General features: G+C 41.9%; 1 protein-coding gene across 5 annotated transcripts in view; it reads left to right on the top strand.

Annotated features, from left to right (window-relative positions):
* The window catches only part of piezo1 (piezo-type mechanosensitive ion channel component 1), a 273,692-nt gene that overhangs the window by 197,661 nt on the left and 53,563 nt on the right, over window positions 1-22,468 (top strand). For all 5 annotated transcript variants that reach the window (XM_059993071.1, XM_059993069.1, XM_059993072.1 and 2 more), the window contains exons 15-24: window positions 310-458; window positions 1,851-2,024; window positions 3,477-3,509; window positions 5,345-5,442; window positions 6,073-6,233; window positions 8,635-8,811; window positions 9,344-9,469; window positions 10,930-11,130; window positions 11,817-12,021; window positions 14,548-14,652. In XM_059993071.1, the coding sequence (XP_059849054.1) occupies window positions 310-458; window positions 1,851-2,024; window positions 3,477-3,509; window positions 5,345-5,442; window positions 6,073-6,233; window positions 8,635-8,811; window positions 9,344-9,469; window positions 10,930-11,130; window positions 11,817-12,021; window positions 14,548-14,652 (1,429 nt within the window). The remainder of the gene's footprint in view (window positions 1-309; window positions 459-1,850; window positions 2,025-3,476; window positions 3,510-5,344; window positions 5,443-6,072; window positions 6,234-8,634; window positions 8,812-9,343; window positions 9,470-10,929; window positions 11,131-11,816; window positions 12,022-14,547; window positions 14,653-22,468) is intronic.

Genomic DNA, 22,468 nt, shown 5'->3' with positions numbered 1-22,468 from the left:
ATAACTCTGTCATCTGTTCATTTAAAACCACTGCTGTAAAAATCCTGCCTCATTCTCCAGAGTCATATATGGAAGAAAATCTGCCATCCTTACCTGCTATAACCTAGATGTGACTCCCAAGTGCTTCTGATATGGATTGGCAACCACTCGGGTTAAGGACAATTAATGATGAACAATAAATCCTGACTTTGTCAGTGGCTGCAAATCCCTCGGGAGAAAGAAGTGTTGTAATAATGTACTATTTCCAGCTGTTCCTATACTTTCGCATGCTGCCTTTTACTAATGTTTTATTCTTGTTCATTTTGCCAGGCCTGTTACTTTCTGTGGCGCAAGTTGCTGAGGGTGTTCTGGTGGCTGGTTGTCGCCTACACAATGCTGGTTCTCATTTCAGTTTACACATTTCAATTTGACGACTTCCCACATTACTGGATGAACTTTACAGGATTAACAGAGAAACAGTATGTGCCATTTCAATTCTGGCAAAATGTATTGTATTATGATTGGATTAACTGTTGAACTATTACATGTTAGAAATATTGAAACATTAGTGAACTTGGTTTTCTGTGAGATGTTGGCATACAGTGAAAACATTTAATAGATTTTAAAGGAGTCCTGATGAAGGGTCTTGTCCAGAAACATCAACTGTTTATTCCTATCCATGGGTGCTGCCTGACTTGCTGAGTTCCTCCAGCATTTTATTTGTATTATTAAAAAATGTATTTAGAAAAAAGTTTATGTTAAGTGTGTTTCATGCCCTCTGTCACTGCAACTTTGTTTTAAAAAAAGAGATTCTCAATAGCATATGAAAACTTGGCCAGTGTTTTTCTACAAAAAAACCCAAAAGGATGAGTGTCGATCCTTTCTGAACAAGGTGCTTAGAAAAGCGAATGCAATAAAAATGAAGTTATTGGTGGGATCCAGCACAGGGCCATTTGGTTCATCATGTCTGTACAAGCCCTTTGACAGTTTGTCTTCCTCTTTTGAAGCTAAGAAAGGAATTACAGCAACCTTTTAAGCTTGTACTTAAAAAGCACTTCCTTCACATGCAGTTTAAAATAAATTGATCTGTATTTTAAAATGTGGAATTAAAAAATTGTCACTTTTGAGTTAGGATATTAGTTGAATTACTGATCTTGTAATCTGGAGGTATGATTTATTAATCAGAATCCCACTGCAACATCAATAAAATTTAAATTCATCCAAAACAAAAACCTAGCATCAGTAACAGAGACCAAGAAACTAACATTCTTTGGGGAAGGAGATCTATTGACCTTATTTTACTTGGTTTATGACCCTAAGCAATGCTATTGACTGTAAAATACTGCAGAGATGCACCGTGGCTGTGCCTTCAATCAGGGAGGTGCCCACGTTCTTTGATTAAGAAAAGAAATTAAGGGTGTTCCTAACTGGAATCTGGAGCCCTCCGGCCCATAAGCTGTCAACCCTGTGACGGACTGAGTAATTTCATACCTAAAACAAGCAGAAAACAGTGCTTCAAGAAACTGTTGCTAATTCGTCAGCTGGCTGATTTTATTTCTTAATGCAGATCGAGGTTTTGATATTAGTGTCCAAAAACCCTCCAATGACCACAGAATGAGCAGCATTGGAAGCAGATGCATGGAAAGGGTGCTGGTGCTCCAGGGAGGGCAGTTTAATAATGTCCAGTGGTTTACAAGCAATAGCCACTAAGCCCTGAATCTTCTTAGTCCTGATGTTTTTTGTGTGGTAAATGTAATAGGTAAAAGGTTCTACTTACGTCAGAAAACAAGATGGCTAGAGAAGACATTTTGTCTTTGAGGAGCTTTTCAATGTATTTAGTCTGTATAAATGTTTTTCTTTTGATGATCTAGGTTAGGGGATATTGGACTGGAGAAATTTGGAGTCAGTGAGCTCTTCTCCAGCATCCTGATCCCTGCCTTTTTCCTGCTGTCCTGTATTCTACAGCTGCACTACTTCCATCGCCGTTTCATGCAGATAACTGACCTGGAGCACGTCCCCACTAAAGGAAAAGGCCCATTGCACCGGTAGGACTTGTGTGCATCTGGTTTGATCATCCAGAGACAACGCAGATTGTAAATGAATAACCTTGTCTAAAAATGCTTCATCATTAACGCCAACAAGAGATAACACACTTAAGATCCCTCGGATGCTGCTTCATTGACTACAAAGTGAAGCACACATTAATTTTAGGTTTATTTGTCTCCCAGTAAGAATAGTCACACATAGACACCACAATTATCATAATGGAGAGAACATTGAAACTATTTTATGACTAGAGATTCCCAGACCTGGTATTTAAACGCCATCTGGGCATAAAATAGGAATCCCAAAACAGTCTTTATTTATAGGAATTGCACTTTTATATTTCCAGTGATGGTAGATTTTTGGGATCTGACTGTATCCTGGAATATATAGATTATCGGGAGCACTTCCTTCTTCAACTTTAGATCTTTTAGAAATGGCCCAGTGTCAGAATGTTTTTGCATTTTTGGAAGTTTTTTTTGTGATCCACTGGGGCCAGGGGATTTTCCAGACCCAACAAGAAAGACTTGGTCTCAGATGTTGGTCTTCTGCCTCCTCTGGCCATGGACAGTGTAGTTTGCCTTAACGGGGAATGTTTCCTTCGAACTTCAGTAGTAATAGGTGACCACATGGTTTTCTTCTCTCAACATGACACCCACTGTAATCACCATGATTGCAAAATGTTAATGAGGATCAAGAGTTTAGAATCTTCCAGGTACTATCAGCTCAGAAACCAGGGAAAATGCTGCCTGCTTTTGTCCCCACACCTCTAGTTCCTACCTCAGTGTTAGAAGTCTGTTCCTACAGTGCTGTGCAGTTCATCTGGGCTTTCAAACCCAGCAACCTGTGTATTCCTCTGGAGTCACAATCAAACTTTGTTTCAGGGAGTCAATTAACTTGTGAAGGGCTTCTTAACGTCATGGTGGAACCTGCCTGTGGCTGTCTGGGAGTTTACATTTAAGCTGAGATGTACCCAAGTAGTGTAATCAGTGAGTGTTTGACATTACATTGTGAAGGAAAATGATATTTTGGAGAATATAACTGGCTTCCTGCACATTTTCTGCTAAAAAATAAACGTTAAAATCAGCCCTGATATTGTAATCTTAAGCCAGTATTAAGAGCGTTGACAGATAGGTTAGCCATGTGCGAGTAGGTTAGCCACATTTTTCTTTACTATGCAATTACATAATTTCCCACCACTGCCTGTAAAGACTTTGTACTTTCTCGCTGTGACTGCGTGAGTTTCCTCTGGGTACTCTGGTTTCCTCCCACAGTCAGAAGTCGCACCAGTCGGTAGATGAACTGGTCATTGTAAATTGTCCCGTGATTAGGCTCGGCTTAAATCGGGGATTTGTTGGGTGGTGTGGCTTGAAGGGTTGGAAAGGCCTGTTCCAAGTTGCATCTCAATAAGGAGCACTTACCCATTCCCGTTGTCTGCTTTCTCTCACGTACAGGCTGAAGGAAAATTTAGCAGCACGTTCTGAGGAGTAAGTGTCATTATTCTATTTTTTAATCAATTTTGCCTCAATCCTCTTTATTTTGTGTAATATTTTCAGTTTGGCAGTTAGTCTGTCATTCCACGTGTATCACAGGAGTGGGTATACAATCCTCTGAGGGTTACAGGCGATCCGTCTTCTGTTTTCAGTTGCACCAAGCTGTATAATGGCTCAGAGTTACTCCATTTCGTTACTGTTCTTTCTTCCTACTTTTGTACGAAACACAGCTGTGATCTGTTAACGGATGCTAACCCGAAACTTTCATAATATGGCCACCTCACTGTGGCAACTTAAAATAATATTTTTAAGAGTTATTATTTTATGCGGTTGCATTGAATTTCGGAGCTGTCTGGTTTCCACTTGCTATGTGGAAATGTTATCTCTGCAACACAGGGCTAGCTGGCTTCCTCTTTCTATGGGTAATTGTTCCTTCTCATTGGTCTTATGAGCCATTCACTACAAAATTGTGGAGGCATGATTAATGTGTCAAGTGACATTTTTGTCTTTTTTTGACCTAAGGAAAAAATTAACTTATGGACATCTGTAAAAATGGAGCCCATTTATTACCCAATGACAGCCTGCGCTCCAATTGACTGTGGAAGCTTAATTTGTAAAAAAGATTGATTGAATTTTGGAGCATTGAGGGAATCAGGGGATATAGGAACAATCCTTTTGAGGAGATCTCATTGAAACTTGCCAATCTTCTAAAGCCCAGAGAATACATATCCAATCTACACCATCTCTCCTCATACAGCACAACATTTACAGTGATTCAGTCTAGTGAAACTTTGCTGTGCTCTCTCTATGGTAAATATACCCTTTCATAGTAAGGAGAACAAAATTCTCACACAGCACCTCAGGTAAAGGCTCACCAAAGAGTTGTACTCTGCAGCATAATTTCCTTGCCCCTGTAATCAAGTGATATTGGAGTATAATAAATAATAATGAAAATTAAAGGTTAAAATGCCATTTCCTCTGCTAATCGTTTCCTTCATTTGCATATTGACTTTTGGAAGTCATGAAGAAAGGTCCTGGCCCGAAAGATCGACTGTTTATTTATTTCCATGGGTACTGCCTGACCTGCTGAGTTCCTGCAGCACTTTGTGTGTGTTGCTTCTCCCCTTTGAATATCAGCATCGGCTAATCTCTCTCCGTTTAACAAAATATTCTGCTTCTCTTTTTTTGTTACTAAAGGTATTAAATGTCCAGGGCAGCTATATTTTGAGCTATTATATCTGCCATTTAATATCATCATGACTAAACTTATATCTGAGCAATTCTTCCCTGCATTCACCATATTTCCTTTGAGTCCTTGTAGTTTGGGGATTTCTGAGGCCCGAGTGGATTGAGTCACACGTGAAGGATTATTATTTTGTTTCATCCTCTGCCATAAATAAATCAAGAATAATGCTCAATAGGGCAGTCGTATAAAATAATCCCAACTTTTAATCGTATACAATCCTCTGTGCCATCTCTGTAGTTTTTCTCTGGCACTGAGGATGAAGGTTTTTATAAAAAGAAAACAAATCTTGAGGGTGAACGTGGACTAGTAGTCTCCTTCCCTCTTTGTGTATCACTAATATACTGCAGAAGGTCAGATATATACAACAGAATGTGGGAGGTAAATGACAAGCCTCTTATTAGTACCAGTATTGACATCTTACTTTAACATCAGCTGTTGCTATACACACAATGTTTGTGGGGGGAAGAAAGACTATCTGGTGGATTAATTTGTTTGTGAGGTAACAAATGTCAAAATGAAAGGAAATAACTCCAAGTCAGAGCTAATTCAAGGTAGTTTTGCCTTTTGTCCGCTTGCAACACAGAGCTGCTGCCGAACTCCTACAGAATGGGGCAGCGGAAGGCACAGACTGTGAGGAGGGTGATCACCCGCCAGCGGACGGGAGCAAGCTTGAAGGGGAAGGTATGTATTTATATTTGCACCAATTTCCTACTCCTGTTTGAATCCCTTTTCAAATTTAATCATTGGAACTCCTGTGGTGAAATGAGTCAGCAACTGGCTGAAGGAACAAAAATCTGTTATTTGATTTTTAAAAGAATGAAATGATTTGACTGCCTTGTCGTATCTGAAAAATTATCTTGAGTGCTCAACATTAGAAAGCTAAATGGCAAATGTACTCATGTGGGTGAGTTATAGTTACTTGATGTTTTAACATGAGGCAGTGGTCATCCCCTCTGATTGGTTGGTGGACTGGAAAGAAATAACTACTGTACTGGAATTAACTTGGGTAAGACTTCACATTCCTGTTAGCTCCATGTTCCCACACCTGTTTCATGTTAGACAAGAGCATATCTCCAAAATATTGCATTCAATTATGTACAAATTTATGTTTGTATAAGATTGGATTTGGAGTTAATTGTGGAATGCTTCAAGATTCAGTTTCCATGACTTATACTTGTTTTTAAATATGTGAGAAGCTGAATCAATAGTTTGATGTTAGAGAATTTATGCAGTAGCTTATCTGTTATTGCTCATGCTGTAGTTTTGATATCAAGGTGGCCTGCCAAACATTTTCTCATTCTTTCGTTGCAGTTGTTTGCAATAAGTGGGGCTTAGTGATTGACCGCCTCCTTGTACTTTTCCTGAGATTCTCCAAAATCCTGAATAGCATCCAAGTGATAATTTGGAGACTCCTTGAATTGCATGTGATGAAATTTGTGGCCCTGTTCAGTGTGTGGGTCGCATTGAAAGAGGTATGAATCTCTGAGTAATTTGACAGATTGAGAATTAAGTCACATCAGTAAACTTTGTCTCTTTCTTGCAGGTAAATCTAAAATGATCACTATCTGTGCTCTTGTAAATTGATTGATTGTTTTTGATTATTGTGACAGTGGTCAGAGGTTATGATGATGGATATAACTTCATTAAATGTCACTATCAATCTATGCTGTTTTGTTAAGGAGTAATACAGAAACAGGCTATTAGGCCCAACTGGTTCATGCTAACCCCAGCATCCTCCTCTCCAAGCCCTTCCCCTTCGTGTCTTTATCCAAATACCTCTTAAGTGTTGCAATTGTACCTCCCCCAACCAATTCCTCTACCTGTTTCTTCCAGGTACTCACTCTCTGTGCAAAGAAGCTACCCCTCGGATCCCTTTTAAAACCATTCTCTCCTACTTTATATTTGTACCCTCTAGTTTTGGGCTCCCCAGCCCTGGGGAAAGGACTGTCACTGTCCACCTTGTCCATACCCCTCATGATTTTACAACCCTAAACCTCTGTGAGGTCACCCTGGCTCTCTTACACTCTGGGGAATAAAAGTCCAGTGTAGCCCACCTCTCTCTGTAACTTAGGCCCCTCTAGTCTGGGTACCATCCTTGTAAATCTCTTCTGCACCCTCTCCAGTTTGACAATGTTTTTCCAATAACACAGCAACTAAATCTGTCCACAGTACTCCCGGTGCAACCTCACCAACTGCCACATAATGTCCCTACTCCTAAACGCAACGTCCTGACTCATAAAGTCCAGCATGCTAAACACCTTCTTCACCACTTTGCCTGCACGGCTGTCTTCAGTGACTCTCAGGTCCCTGTGTTGTATAACACTTGTCAGTGCCCTGCCATTTGCTGTACAAGTCCTCCCCTGGTTTGACTGTACAAAATGCACATTTGCCATTCTTCAGCCCGTCTGCCTTAATGATCAAAGTCTCTTTGCACTTCCTTGTAACCTGCTTCACTATCAACAAGATACCCCAATTTAATATCATCAGCAAACTTTTCAATCACTTTCATATCCAAATCATGTGCATAAATAATGAATAATAAGGTTGTAACACTGATCCCATTAGTTATAGGTCTCCAGAAGGAGAATTATCCCACAACCATCATCGTCTGCTTCCTATCAGCGGACAACTCTGAATCCATCTGGCTAGCTCCCCCTGAATGGCCTAACTTTCCCGATCAGCCTGGCATGTGGGATCTTGTCAAAGGCCTTACTAAAGTCCCTATAGACAAGATCTCCTACCCTGCCTTTATCTATCCCCTTAGTTACCTTCTCAAAAAACTCCCAAAAAATTCATCAGACATGACCAACTACACAGAAAACCATACTGACTATTCCTGATCGGGCCTTGACTATTGAAATATCCCTCAGAATCTTTCAGTAACTATCCTACAATTGAAGTTAGGCTCACCAGCCTATAGTTCCCTGGCCTGTCCTTGCTACCAAGGTGACCATCCCCTTCTTATTTCTGTGTTCTACACAAATGGCATCATCAGATGATCCCTCAAGAGTAACACCTCTCAACACTATTGTTAAGTGCTCCCTTAGTAAAAAGGCAATAGCCCTCCACTCCGACCTGTTCCTCTGTCATACCTAAAGCATCAATATCCTGGAACGTTGAGCTTCCAGTCCTGATCTTCTCTTTGCCATGTTTTTGTTATGGCCACAATATCTCAGTCCCAAGAAGCAATCCATGCCCCCAGTTCGTCTGCCCTGTCTATTAATCTACCTGCATTGAAAGGAGCGGTCCTATCTGCTCTTTTACTGTAAGCCAGGCTTACCTATGGTCTTCGGTTGCTGCATGTACCCTTGTCTTCTCACCGCCTTTGCTCTCTCGAGTCTCACCCCCGCCTATTAGGTTTAAACCCTCCTTGTGGCAACAGTGAAATTCCCCGTTGGGATATTGGTCCCCCTCTGGTTCAAGTGTAACCCATCCTTCTTGTACAGATTGCCTCTACCTCAATGGAGATCCCAGTGATCCAAGAACCTGAATCCCTGACCCCTGCCCCAGCACCTCAGCCACACATTCATCTGGTCAGTCTGTTCCAGGACTCACTAGTATGTTTTGCCGAGAGTTACCAGGAAATCATTAGCCTTGAAGTCCTGCATTTTAATTTCCTACCTAACTCCCTCATGCACATTCTGCAGGACATCATCCTTTATTCTACCTCTGTTGTTAGTACCAACCTGACCAACCTGTATAGCAACCTCTAGCTGTTCACACTAACCCTCAAGCACTTTCTTCATTATTCTATCTTCACAATGGTGCTACTGTTATGTCAAGGGAGTCAGTTCAGTGATTTATCAAAGTCTATTTCTCAGACAGGTTGGATTCCACGTGCATTTGCCTAATTGTTCTCAATTTGTTTTCAAGCCATCCGTCATGAACTTTCTCTTCATCGTCCTCTGGGCGTTTGCGATGCCCTACAGAAAGTTCCGTCCAATGGCTTCCTGTATTTCTACCCTGTGGGTCTGCATCATTGTCGTCTGTAAAATGCTGTATCAGCTGAAGATTGTAAACCCAGTAGAGTATTCCAGCAACTGCACAGCGGTAGGAAGTTTGTGCATTTGATGTTTATAGATAACAATGCTCTGTTAGTCACAGGAAAAGGCTCAGCAGTGTCTAGGTTTTATCTTTGTAAGAATAGCCAAAGTACAAATTGGCACAATTTGTCCCAAGAATGTTTAATGGACTCATGATAACTTATTCCCTGATTACCCATTCCCTGGGTAATGGCTCTTACTGAGGTCAGTTCAAAGTGCTTTTGTGGCAATTTTTGGGTCAAAGATGTTGCTTGTAATGAAGTAATACTTCACAATTCATGCTTGTGATTATAAATATAAATACTGTTGGGACTGATTTATTTGACGCTGACATTGTTTTTAAATGTATTCCTGATTCCATAGACCTTCTAAAAATATTCTGTATCTCTTCATCCTTGTCTCATTTCTTTCTGCCTTGCTCCATCTCTTAAAGCTTGTAAAGTTTATTTTATCTAAGTTATTCTAAATATGCAAGAGCCACAATTCTTGTTTAATTTGTGCATGAGTTAGATTGATATGTGGAAATATTTTTTCTCCAGATCTTTCCAAATGAGACTAATCTAAATCCAGATGAAATCATACATTCTGCACTGTACAAAGGGCCTGTGGACCCAGCCAACTGGTTTGGATTCAGAAAAGAATTTCCCGTTCTTGGTTATCTCCAAGTGAGTCATCAACGTGTGTGCCAATTAGGGCAGAAGAGCAGGAATGGTGTCTTCAATGTCTCTGACCCATAATAAACTCTTATTAGCATTCTGAGGCCATTTTAACTTTACACTACGGCATGTTACACCCTGCAGGATGTTCATTACATTAATTTGAGAAATGGTTTTCCACCTATTTCCTACTAGCTCTCAGAAGGTGTTGGTGAATCAATTGTATGTTGTTGATGACACCTACCTGCGGTAACTGCTGTTAGATAGAGTATTTCGCTCAGGATGGTTGTGATCCGGAGAGTAATGTTCTGTGATGGTGATATCAAGCACCTGTAGTTATCATTCTCCTTGGTGGAGAGTACTGTCTACTGTTGGGAAATTGGGCTTTCTGTTGAAAAAGCCTCAATGTAATGAGTACCTATCACAGGTATAATTTGTAGAAGTTAGAAAACTTTAATGCACAGGAGATGCCAATCAAAAGCATAGGCAGTGTCAATCATCTTGTAGATGATGAGGACGATCTGGGCAATCAGGAGATGAGCCACTTTACAGAATACCCAGGCACAGACCTGCTCTAGTGGATTTGCGTATCTGGCCGGATGAGACCAGCCTGAACATTGGAACCAGATGGGTTGGGGGAGGGGGACTGGTGCAGGTGGATCTGGGAGAGAAAAGGGGGTGTTGAGACAGAGGTGGACACTAAGAAAAGAAGGAAAAATAGGCAGGTAGTGCCAGGTGAAGAGAGGGTAACAAAGGTGACCAAGGGAAAGGATCTCAGGTAGATTCAGTAGGTATGTGGGAGAGTTAATAATTCTGATCAATGGGCGTGGCAGGGAGGTACGGAAAATTGAACAAAGGCTGAGAGTGCACGGGTAGATCTGCAGGAGTGGGAAGGAACACAGTGAGAGTGGTATTGAAAAATACATTGTTCATACCATTGGGCTGAATGTCTCCCTGGTACAGAAGCTCCCAACCCTTTTTTTAATGTCAGGAGCCTTACCGTTAACTGAGGGGTCCATGGATCCCAGGCTGGGAACCCCTATGAGGTGTGTTCTTTAGTTTGCGCTTGGACTCATTATGGCAATGGAGAAAGCATAGGACAGAAGGGGTGGTATGACAATGAGCAGGAGAGTTAAAAGGGTGCACATCTGTAAGCTCTACACAACAATTCCCTTGCCCACACTTGACCTTGCTACTGTATAGGAGGCCAATTATGAGCACCAATTGAAATAGGCCAAGTTTGGCCAGATGCACCCGAATCTCTGCTTGATGTGGAAGGATCGTTTAAGTTCCTGGATGGTGGTGAGGCAAGGAGGGGTAGGAACATGTTCTGCACCTCCTAAGGGGGCAGGGTGAAGAGAACTGTGAGAAATTGTCCAGGTGAATTTGTATCTCCATGAGTTTGGTCATTCTGCTTTCAGTGGCTCACAGAAATAACTTATTTGCATTTCATTTTCCGCCTCATCTAGAATCACCTTCTTCTGCTAATGTTGCTCGTTTTTGAGATAACTGTGTACCGGCACCAAGAGCACTTCCGCAAGCATAACCAGCTGCCCCCACCCGCCACTGGCACCATCTTCCCAGAAGTCACTCGGCAGCACCTGGATGAAAGCGTCATCAGCTGTGCTAAATATTTCAGCAATTTCTTCTTCTACAAGTTTGGTTTGGAGGCAAGTGAAATGCTACCAGCTGAGTTCACATGTCAATAGCATACTTTTACTTCATCACTAATAGTTAGATAATCCTACGTGTCATTGATCACTTAAAGAAGCAGCTAAGATGGGTTAGTCAATGAAAAAGCAAATGCCAGCAAAAGGGTTTAGTATAGATAGGCAAAAAAGGTCAGAATGGATCTGAGGGGCTGAAGGGCCTGTTGTTTTTGCTGTATAACTCTATTAGAGAAAATTAGCCATATTTTTAACCTTGTTATTTTGAGTTCTTCTTCATCCAAAAACTGACCTACAATATTTAACAATTCTGGCACTTTGACTTGGCTGTCACGTGTGTTGAACTGTCTTCTCGTCACCATTATGTGTGTGTCATCAGGACATGGCAAAACAAAATCTTCGTCAAAAGGAAGGGTTCAGCTGTACCAGTGACAGATCTAACAATTGTTAGATTAGAAAGCTAATGGGCACAACAGACCCTTTCAGTGTAATCAAGTTGTTTGTAATTTAGTGAGATCATGATTTTAATTTTAAATGTTGTGTCCCAAGTCAACATGTCACATGTCAGAATACATACTCTCAAAGGCAAACAAAAATTGTGCTTCTGTCCTAGATATCTACATTGTTTCAGAATCGCAGCTTCTTGTGCTTGCCTTGAGTGATGTACTTCCGTATGTTCTTTCTCCCAGGTTTGCCTCTTAATGACGGTTAACGTGATTGGGCAGCGGATGAACTTTCTGGCAATAATTCATGCCAGCTGGTTAATTGCCATTGTGACCCAACGTAAACGGCAGGCGATTGCCAGGCTTTGGCCCAAGTACTGCCTCTTCCTGTCTCTTTTCCTGTTGTTCCAGTACCTCCTGTGCCTGGGAATTCCGCCAGCTCTCTGTCTAGGTATGGAGTTCTTCCCTATTGTCCTTCTATTGCAGGTGGGATGTGGATGTGCCCGGCAAGGCCAGCACTTAATGTGAATTGTTAAAGGCCCAAGAGAAGTAGTTTTTTGGAACTATGCTGGTCCTGGTGATGAAGGCTCCCTCAATGTGCTGTTAGGAGGTTCCAAGTGTTTGACCCAGGTTTTGATAAAGTCAGCATGGTTTCTGATTTGGAGGGCAATAGGTAGGGATTGGTTCTCCACGACTCTCTGGGCATCATGGGTTTGGGAGGAGCTCCTGAAGGAGCCTTGGTGAGCTGCTGCTGTGGAAAGACAGGGTGCGCAGTGCTTCGGGAGGGGGAGTGCAGTTTAGTGGGCTGCTTTAACCTTGACAGTGATGCACTTTGAAAGGCTGTGCAACATTCTTTGTGTGATCTCTGTAGCTAGGATTCAATCACACAACTAACCACTACTGTTGCGTGCAGCTGTTTAGGGAGCTAAAGGTCAGGCCAAACCACCCATGCCTCTTTAGTTTTACATGAGCTGTGACACTTATAAATTCCAGTAAGATGCACAGAGTTGGGTGGACATGGAGATCTCACAGCTATGGCACGTTTGGTTGTAATTACAGATCATTGCAAAGTGTGGAATGCCCATTGTGTTCCCCCAAGTCTGAATGTACTTTGTCTGGATTTAGTTAAGATTTTTGAATGCCATTACTTTGAGAAGTGGGCATTAAATTTAGGATTTTGACTTAGTTTGAATACTCTTTGATAAAGGATGCAAAAATCAGGTAAGGTGTAATTAAATATACACCATCTTGATTATCTGCCACATTACAGGTCTCAAAGGTTTCAAAGGTGCACTTAATGTCAGTGAAATGTATACAATATACATCCTGAAATGCTTTTTCTACACAACCATCCACGAAAACAGAGGGGTGCCCCCAAAGAGTGAATGACAGTTAAATGTTAAAACCCCAAAGTACCCCCCCTCCAGCTCCCCTCCCTCCCGTGCATAAGCGGCAGCGAGCAACAATCCTCCCTCCCTCCCACCGGCAAAAAAATAAGCATAGGCACCTGCCACTGAGCACTCAAGTGCGAGCAAAGACGCAGACTTGCAGTACTACTTGTTCACCCAGTATTCGACACACCACAGGCTCTCTCTCTCTCTCCCTAATAAGGGAGAAAGAGGAGTTTCCGTTTCACCTAACTAAGAGCTCTCTCACTAAATTGAAAATTGTTACATAATTGAGAGCTCTTTTGTGACCCAGTGAACTTACTCGAGCTTGATTATTCCTGGCTTGGAAGTGCATGTGGCAAGGGGCACAGACTTCCATTTAAAACAATGTGTTATATGTTCCTCAATGAGAATGAGAGTGCTGGCCGCCTGGCCTTGGCCAAAGCTGTTCTCATGAGCTATAAATTTCACCAGAGACTGAGCATCAGAAGGGCAGCAACCAGAGCCTATGAGAACTAACTCAAAAACTCTCTCTAATTGGGTGTTGGAAGATAGAAAGCAAAGATTTTTCTAGGTAAAAAAACAGATAGCGAGCCACCAAGCTCGTTTATTTGTAAATTTCTTTTAACGGAAGGAAAGGTTGGTCTTGTTCTGTTACCGTGTGATTCTGTCCATTCAATTTCTCACTGAGCGTTGTATGGATGAAACACTGGTGCCGGGGTTCTGCAGCTGAACTTATCCATGGTGGTTTGGCTCTTTTAAGTGAAACTGAGGCCCAAATTCTACAGCAACTTTGAGGACAATTAAGCTTCCATACTACTCCTCTTAAACTGTGCACAACCTTCAACATTGTGATAGCATTAACACCCCTAAAAATTCTGATCGCCTGAGAAAGTAATACGGATCAGTCTACTGTAAATGTGTTCTCAGCTCCTCAGTGTTTTCAGCAGGAAGTGATATGGTAATATTGAAACAAAGAGAGAGATTGATGTCCTTGCCTTCCACTAAACTGTCATACTATTTTATTATCATGTTCACTGCTGAGGTAATTGGATGTGTTATTTTGTTTGTGTCCGTCAAGAAGAATGTGTGTCTCATTTGAATATTCCAGCTCAAATCTCCCAGCAAGGCAAACACTGAATCTAAAACCCAGAGGAAGAAAGCCCATCAGTAAATTAGTGTCCCGTTGAGAATCTGGATAAAGATCCAAACCCTGGGAAGGAGTGGCAAAGCCAATACATGGAAGGCCAGAGAAGCCTTTTTGGTTCAGAGGAGCACCTTGCCTCCCCTGGCCCGAATGGTTTCATACCAAAGTAATGTATTGAGCAACCTTGGCCTTTAACCACTTCATGCTGAATATGGAGCAGCTGTGCTCTGAGATTGTGATTAGCCATGCTAAATTCCTTAGGGATGACTGGCAGAATGCAAACCTTAGCTCTCCCCCACCGAGATGTTCTCGGACCTGATTGTGATAGAGTGCGGGTTGGTGGATATCGGAGGTTTAGAAAACCTTTAGTTTTACAAATGTCAGCCCTGAATGTTAAATTATTTTAAGAGAGTAAACAGAATATTTCATTAATCCTTCACAGATTACCCATGGAGATGGCCATCCCGTATTATCATTCACTCCAGCTTCATTAAATGGTTCTATCTTCCTGACTTTGTGGCTGCCCCTAGTTCCACGCATCTTTTCTGTAAGTATGCATCAATGTTTGAATCTAGAAGCACCAGCCACAGAGATTTGTATTTCCTCCTCAAGACTAGGGTCATAATGTGTAGGGCAAAGGGTGCAGGGTAGTAAACTGAGATGTTCACAAATAAGGTGATAGTTTTGGTGTAGGTCAGTCATTGGGTTCTAGTGGGGAGTTCATCACTGACTTGGTCAGGGAAACAAATAGGGAATGGCCGATTGTGAAGGTGACGAGCAGGAGGTTGGACAAGAGCGCCATTGGGTTGGGTGGAGCAAGACTATTGAGATGACCAAGGACATCAAAACCAATCAGTTTGAAAGAATATTTACAGAAGCCTGTGCAAGGCCTAGACAGAGTTTATGTGGAGATTATTTTCCAGTACAGTAGTAGAGTCAAGAACAAGAGGACAAGCCCCCAGAAGAGAAGGGTGTCCCTTTAGAACAGAGATGAAAAGGAATTTCTTTATCCAGAGGTTGGTGAATCTGTGGAGGCCAGTTCATTGGGTGTGTTTAAACCAGAGGTTGATAGGTTTTTGATTTGTTCAGGTATCAAAGGTAACGGGGAGAAAGCAGGAGAATGAGGTTGAGAGGGAAAATAAATCAGCCATAATTGAAATGGCAGAGCAAACTCGATGGGCCAAGTGGCCTAATTCTGCTCCTGTGTCTTGTGCTGTGAAGTTGGTGGATGCCTGCAGTGCCTAGCCATGCCTTGGGTAACATTGGGGCTCTGCTAAATAATGCTCTGGAAGGATTTGGCCCACCAATTGGTTCAATTTTTTGAAGCTTTTGCTGTTTTCAAGTCCCGTTTGCACAAAAATGAAGTTGCACGTGGCATGTAACAAGATTTCCACTTGATTCTCCATGTCCAGTGATCTGGATGGCATGTACTGAGAAAGCAGAGCAAATATATGAGTGTTAAATGTTTTTCTGATTAATTCCATGAGATAGAGCACGAGAGTAATGTATTTGAATTTCTAGGCCTCTGGTAAATAGCAGTGACTTCAATTGAATCATTTACCACAGAGGAGACCATTCAGTCAGCATGCCTGTGCCAACTTTTGGAAAGAAATATCCCATCAGAAACATGCCCTGGTCTTTGTGCACTGGCCTGGACACACTTTCTTTTGGGATATAAATCAAGGCTTGGCAGTATTAGATTCTTATCAGTAAACATTCATGAATATTAATTTCAGCTCACAGTCATGTAGTGACAAAAAATATTTCCACTGTTCCTAACTTTAGAAATTGTAAGAAGAGAACTGAGCTTCTTTGTATTTTCAACTCATTTTCTTATAAATGTTACGTTACTGCAAAGGAACATTAAACTAGGAATGGATTATTGATTTAGCCTTTCTTAGTACTTGTACAGATCATTATGTAACATTTTAATGGTATACTGCTACTGATAAACTGCCTAGCTCCACATCCCTAATTTTGTGCTATCCTGAAAATAAAATTAAATCCGGGGGTGCATTTAATTAGTTGCATTAATAATTCTGATATCTTTTCCCTTCATCCTGTCAGGTGTTGCGTGCCGGATCATAAATCTGGATTTAAAATAAGTAGTTTCTGCAAACAGTTTATTTTGCCAGTTATCTTGAATCTGCGTCCTCTGAGTTTAAAAACCTCTGGTATACAAGTCGTGGGTGACGCAGGTGCCTATACAAATGTAAAAATTGTAAGGATATAAAAAATTGCAAGCTATAAAATTGCAAGCTAAAAAATGCTGATGGACTGTGGGAGTTTTTGGGTATCAATTCATTGTGCTTGTATCAGACATTTAGTGTTTCTCTTGAGCCTCATCCTGAGGTATTTGGGGAGTTCAGTACTTCCTTTTGCCTTGTACAATTTTTTAAAGTCTGACAGAATCCAGCCTCCCTTATTAAAAGCAGCTTAGGCAGTTCAAATAACTGAAATGCTTAAGAGAGTAAATAAAGAATTTAATATTGGCACTATAAATCTGGAATTAAGTGATTTAAGGAGTTTAATGATTAGTATTGGATTTGCTAGCAAGGCACTTTGTAATTTTTTCCTAATTCTGATAAAAGATCAGTGAGTTAAAATGTTACTGATTTCCCTTTTGATATGCAGTTTGGCGTACTGCTTCTATCATTATCTCTTTTTATTTCCCTCTAATTCTCCCTTTTCCCTATTTTCTACCAAGCATATTTCCCCAATGGTAGCTGATGGGTTTTCAACCATCAGCCCACTTTGTTTTGTGAGCCAGAAAAAAAGTTTGTGTGATTCAGGGAGGTTTGGGAGCCAACCTATCTGTTTCTTTCTCTTATCATTGAAGTGTATGATCGCTTATATTCCCAGAATGATCCAACTCCATGAGCAGTTTAACTGCCTCCAGTGGTGGCTGTCCAGAATCTGTCAGATACAAGGATGTTGTGTTGACGAGGTTATATAACCCTATCTTCATTACATAACCCTCTCAAAGGGTGAAACAGAGCTTCATTTCAGAAAGACGAAACCGAGGAAACTTCCTGCATTTAATGATTCTCTCCCCTTTCTTTGAAATTTAATGTCAATCCAGCAATGCGTCTGAAATGAGTTGGCGATTTAAATTATAAGGTCTGTGAAATGAACTTGCATTGCAGGTTCTCACGTTTGATGTTTCTGAGGTGACTTGTGTCCCTCAAATCCATCCCAGTTCCCAACTGAACAATCACGTCAGAACTACTCATTGCAGTTTATCCTACCAAAGCCCTGCAAACTTTCTCTCTCTCTCTCTCTCTCTCTCTCTGTCACATACACACATTCCCTCACTCTCACACACACTCTCTCACTCTTTCTTACTCTCTTACTCTCACTCTCCCCTCTCTCACACACACACACACTCTCTCACTCTCACTCTTTCTCACTCTCTTACTCTCACTCTCCCCTCTCTCTCACACACACACACTCTCTCTCTCACTGTTTCTCACTCTCTTACACTCATTCTCCCTCTCCCTCTCTCTCTCTCACACGCACACACTCTCTCACTCTCACTCTTCCTCACTCTCTCACTCTCACTCTTTCTCACTCTCTTACTCTTACTCTCCCTCTCTCTCTCACACACACTCTCTCACTTGCTCACTCTCCCTTTTCCCCCAACCTCTCCAGCATCTCCCCACTGTATTGGCCTGCCGTCTACCTGGACTTTATAGTGTCCATTTAGCCTACCACCATATCTTCAGGATGTGGTAGGAAAGCAGAGGCCGCAGCATGAGCACCCAGCTCACACAACACGTGGTCGGTGCTGAACCCGAGTCTCGGGAGCTGCAGGGCAGTCCCACTCACTGCTGAGTTACATCGGTGCTCAGTCCTGTGTGGGACAAGTCATTCAGCCTCGTGCCTTTATCTTTTCGATGGACTTTTGAAAACGATTACAAGCATGCCTTTGTTTACAATAATTAACACAAATATGTTTTAAAAATGAAAAATATTTTCTTTATTTGTAAATCCATGACATTTTGTGCTCATGCCAACCATCTCTCTTGCCTGCTGGCTGTGCTCTTATTTATTGGAAAAAGAGTTGCTCCTCCATTCTTGTTGTGAATAACCCTTATTGTGAACTTTGTGTCGCTGTCTCAGTCTGAATTTATTACCCTATGCGTTATTGCCTTTTATTCTGCAGCCAATGTTCTTACAAAGCAGGCAACATCAACAGGGAGAGGAACAGAGCTGATACTGCAGCTTTCAGGGAAATGCAACAGGCCAGAGTTCCGGTTTTCTTTCCATTGTTGCTGTCTGCTCAACTGTAGCCTTCCAGAGTTCTCTGCTTTAGTTCAGATTTCCTGCAATCTCCTTCAGCTTTTATTCATGATCTGACCTGCAAATGGACTGATGGAATCGCAGAATTCTGTGGCTCTGGCTGCCTGGCTCGCTGAGTCTATGGGGCTGGCTCTTTTGGGAGCAAAGTATAAAATTCCATTTGCCTCCTGTTAACCTGAAAACCTGAATTGTTATCTCCTCCTAATTGTCTCTTCTGACGAATGAACCTACAGTCATTGGAAACTTACTATAAGCTCTTCATAGCTTAAACAACCCTGCCAAATCTTATCTCAGTCTTCCCTTCTCTAAGAGCTCCAAATTTCCAGGCCTGTTCACATAACTGTCACCTTCCACCCTGGAACTCGTCCAGTTATTCTCCACTGTAGCCTGTCCAAAGCCTTGGGGTTGTCCCTGGCGCTCAGATTTCAAAAGATATTTCAGCTGGGTCTGAGCCAGTAGTTCATCAGTGTTGGACATAACATCCTTGCTTTATTGCCATCTGGGCTGGACTCTCAACACCTGACCTGTTAGGAGGTGGGGGAGGGTGATGTGAAGGCACATGGGAAGTAACAAGGGCTAGCCACTGTAATGCCATATAATTTAAAAGTCTGTGCTTGAGTGGATTCAGTAACATCCCACACTCATTGCTTTTTAACTTCACTGTTTAAAAGAAGCACCGGATATGCAGTTTGATGGATTCTAGATTCAGAAGCAAAACATAAGGCAATGTGTCCTTGCAGGCTGTATAGTGACAGTGTAACAGGCTAACCCTGGGCAGCTTTCACCCTGTACCAACAGGGACGAGCAGGTGAGCCAGGAAGGAGTAGTAATGAAAGAGCAAGTGGGCACTGGGCTTCCACACTTCCACATTACCGGTTAACCCTGTGCTTTGAATAGTGCCTCATACATGGATGTCTGTCCCTTCAGGGGTAAATGGATAAGGCTTTCCGAGGGCACTCTTCGGCCTCAAATCCAAGTAGGTCACACACATCACAGTGGTCAGAGCAGAGAACTGAGCATTGTAGCTCTACTGTATAACCCACACATGGATGCACTGAGTCGTCACAGAGAAAAGTGATTGCATAGTCCTTGTAGCACAAAGCTATCCATGGGAGTCATCCACTGCGGTCAGTTCTCGTAATCATTTCCATTCTCCATGTTTAGTAAGAAGCCTTTTCGCTTAGATAAAAATGGATAAGTGTGACTTGTCTCCAAGCTGGGAAATGGATGCTAGGTTGTTAAAGGATTGTTTTGTGTTGAGGAGAAGAAGAAGAAAAGGAAAGAAGTGAGTGGAGTCAGCCTCCTCTGGTTGTTAATTCTGGTGAGGACATCATACATGTGGCATAAGCTGGAGCAGCTTCATTGGCCTTTACTTATCTATTTATTGAGATACAGCTCTTTGAGCCATCCCCGGAGTTAATCCTAGCCAATTCACAGGACAATTTATAATGACTAACTTACCAACAGGTATGTCTTTGGATCACGGTCACAGGGAGAACTTTCCGAGGGCACTCTTCGGCCTCAAATCCAAGTAGGTCACACACATCACAGTGGTCAGAGCAGAGAACTGAGCATTGTAGCTCTACTGTATAACCCACACATGGATGCACTGAGTCGTCACAGAGAAAAGTGATTGCATAGTCCTTGTAGCACAAAGCTATCCATGGGAGTCATCCACTGCGGTCAGTTCTCGTAATCATTTCCATTCTCCATGTTTAGTAAGAAGCCTTTTCGCTTAGATAAAAATGGATAAGTGTGACTTGTCTCCAAGCTGGGAAATGGATGCTAGGTTGTTAAAGGATTGTTTTGTGTTGAGGAGAAGAAGAAGAAAAGGAAAGAAGTGAGTGGAGTCAGCCTCCTCTGGTTGTTAATTCTGGTGAGGACATCATACATGTGGCATAAGCTGGAGCAGCTTCATTGGCCTTTACTTATCTATTTATTGAGATACAGCTCTTTGAGCCATCCCCGGAGTTAATCCTAGCCAATTCACAGGACAATTTATAATGACTAACTTACCAACAGGTATGTCTTTGGATCACAGTCACAGGGAGAATGTACAAGCTGCTCACAGGCAGTGGTGGGAATTGAACCCCGGTCACTGGTACTGTAAAGCGTTGTGCTAACCGCTATGCTACCGGGTTGCCCCCATGTACAGCTAACACTCACAGGCTAGGCTGTGCTGAATGCCCATGCCACCATTTTGGAGCACAATACTCCAGGTAACATGTTTGCAAACTTGTGCAGCTACTCATGGCTTTTGCAGCCTGAGGGATCTCAGGCAGTGCTATCTAAAAGGGCTGTCAGTAACTCTTCACTTAGTTGGGGTACGTCATTGAGCATGTCTGCAGGAGTGCTGTCAGAGGAAAGCAGCCTCAGTCATCAAGGACCCCCATCAGCCAGGCCTTGCTGTCTTCTCGCTGCTGCCATCAGGAAGGAGGTAGTGGAGCCTTTCGTCCCAAACCACTAGTTTCAGGAACAGTTATTATCCCTCAACCATCAGCCTCCTGAACCAGAGGGGATAACTTCACTCACGTAACTGATTCCACAGCATATGGACTCTTCAAGGACTCTCTAAATTGTGTTCTTAATATTCATTATTTATTTATTTATTTATTTTTATTATTATTATTATTATTATTATTATTATTGTTGTTGTTTTTGTTTCTGTTCTGTATTTGCACAATTTGATGTCTTTGCACATCGGTTGTTTGCCTGCCTTTCTTTTGTGCTGTTTTTCATTGATTCTATTGTATCTCTTTGTATTTACTGTGAATGCCCCCAAGAAAACGAATCTCTCAGGGTATACATGGTGACATGCACGTACTTAACTTTGAACTAGTTGTTGACGGATTCCTCATACCTTTCATGTTATTTTGCCAATATGAATGACTCAATCTTCATATTCAATATTCATAATACCTGTATGAATATTAACAATGTGAATATTCATATTCACAACATGATTTGAATATGAAATCAATTCATACTGCGAATCAAGTATGTTTTCTAAGTGTTTTCTGGATTTGTATTAAGTGCTAACCATCTGTAATGTTAAGGACATTTTTTGACTAATTGCCTAGATTTTACACCAACCATTCTCTCATTGGCTTTTATTAGCCAGCGGGTGGGTTGTATCCCTCTCGGAATGCAGTGTAGCTATGATCGTGCACACATAGGGTAATACAGCTTGCAATTCAGGGGGATACTTGGTGGGTCCTTCCCTGCCTCTCTACCCCCTTCCCTCCTCCACAGGGTGCTCTCCTTCCTGAAATTCAGTCCCTTGTCTGACCTCAGCACCTAGATGAAGTTGTTATCACTGAAATCTGACACTGCTTTAAAAGTTCAAAGTTCAAAATAAATTTACTATCAAAGTACTTATGTGTTGTCATATCCTGCCTTGGGATTAATTTCTTTGCAGACCACCCCCAAGCAAGGCTGCCGATCTTATCTGAAGCCGGCTGCTGACAATGTGGACCTGTTGCTAAGCTCACAACCCCTCAGCAACAGAGTTCAAGTGTTGGTTGAACATGTTATTGCCAGACAGCAAGGATCAAGCACGTGGATTACATCACACATTAAATCCAAGTTGGAAGCTAGCAAATCTAGTCCACATGCTGTTTAACTACATTTCTCAATAAAATGCCAAAAACACTTTGTCTGTTGCTCTGAAGTAAAGAGAACATTGAAGTGGAGGAACAGTCCAGAAGCCACAATGACATCAAGGGATAATTAACCTTTACTGCTGTTGATTGAAGACAGATCTCTATCTGGGACAGAGAAGAATTTCTCCAATGTGTTTTGAAATTCTGCTGACTGATGTGCTGAACTGCTGCAATTAAGATATTGATTCTTGGTGGTGTGACTTTCCTGAGCAGTTGAAGGCTCTGGGCCTCTACTAACTGGAATTCGGAAGAATGGGGCGGGGGTGGGGGTGGAGGATGACCTCACTGAAACCTATTGAATGGTGAATGGCCTCAACAGAGTGGATGTGGAGAGGATGTTTCCTGTGGTGAGGGAATCACAGCCTCAGAATAGAGGGTGTCCTTTTAGGATGGAGATGA

The sequence above is a fragment of the Hypanus sabinus genome, chromosome 17 (genome assembly GCF_030144855.1).
Source record: "Hypanus sabinus isolate sHypSab1 chromosome 17, sHypSab1.hap1, whole genome shotgun sequence".
NCBI lineage: Eukaryota > Metazoa > Chordata > Chondrichthyes > Myliobatiformes > Dasyatidae > Hypanus > Hypanus sabinus.
The sequence above is the reverse complement of the archived record's forward strand: the minus strand, read 5'-3'. Positions and strand labels throughout refer to the sequence as shown.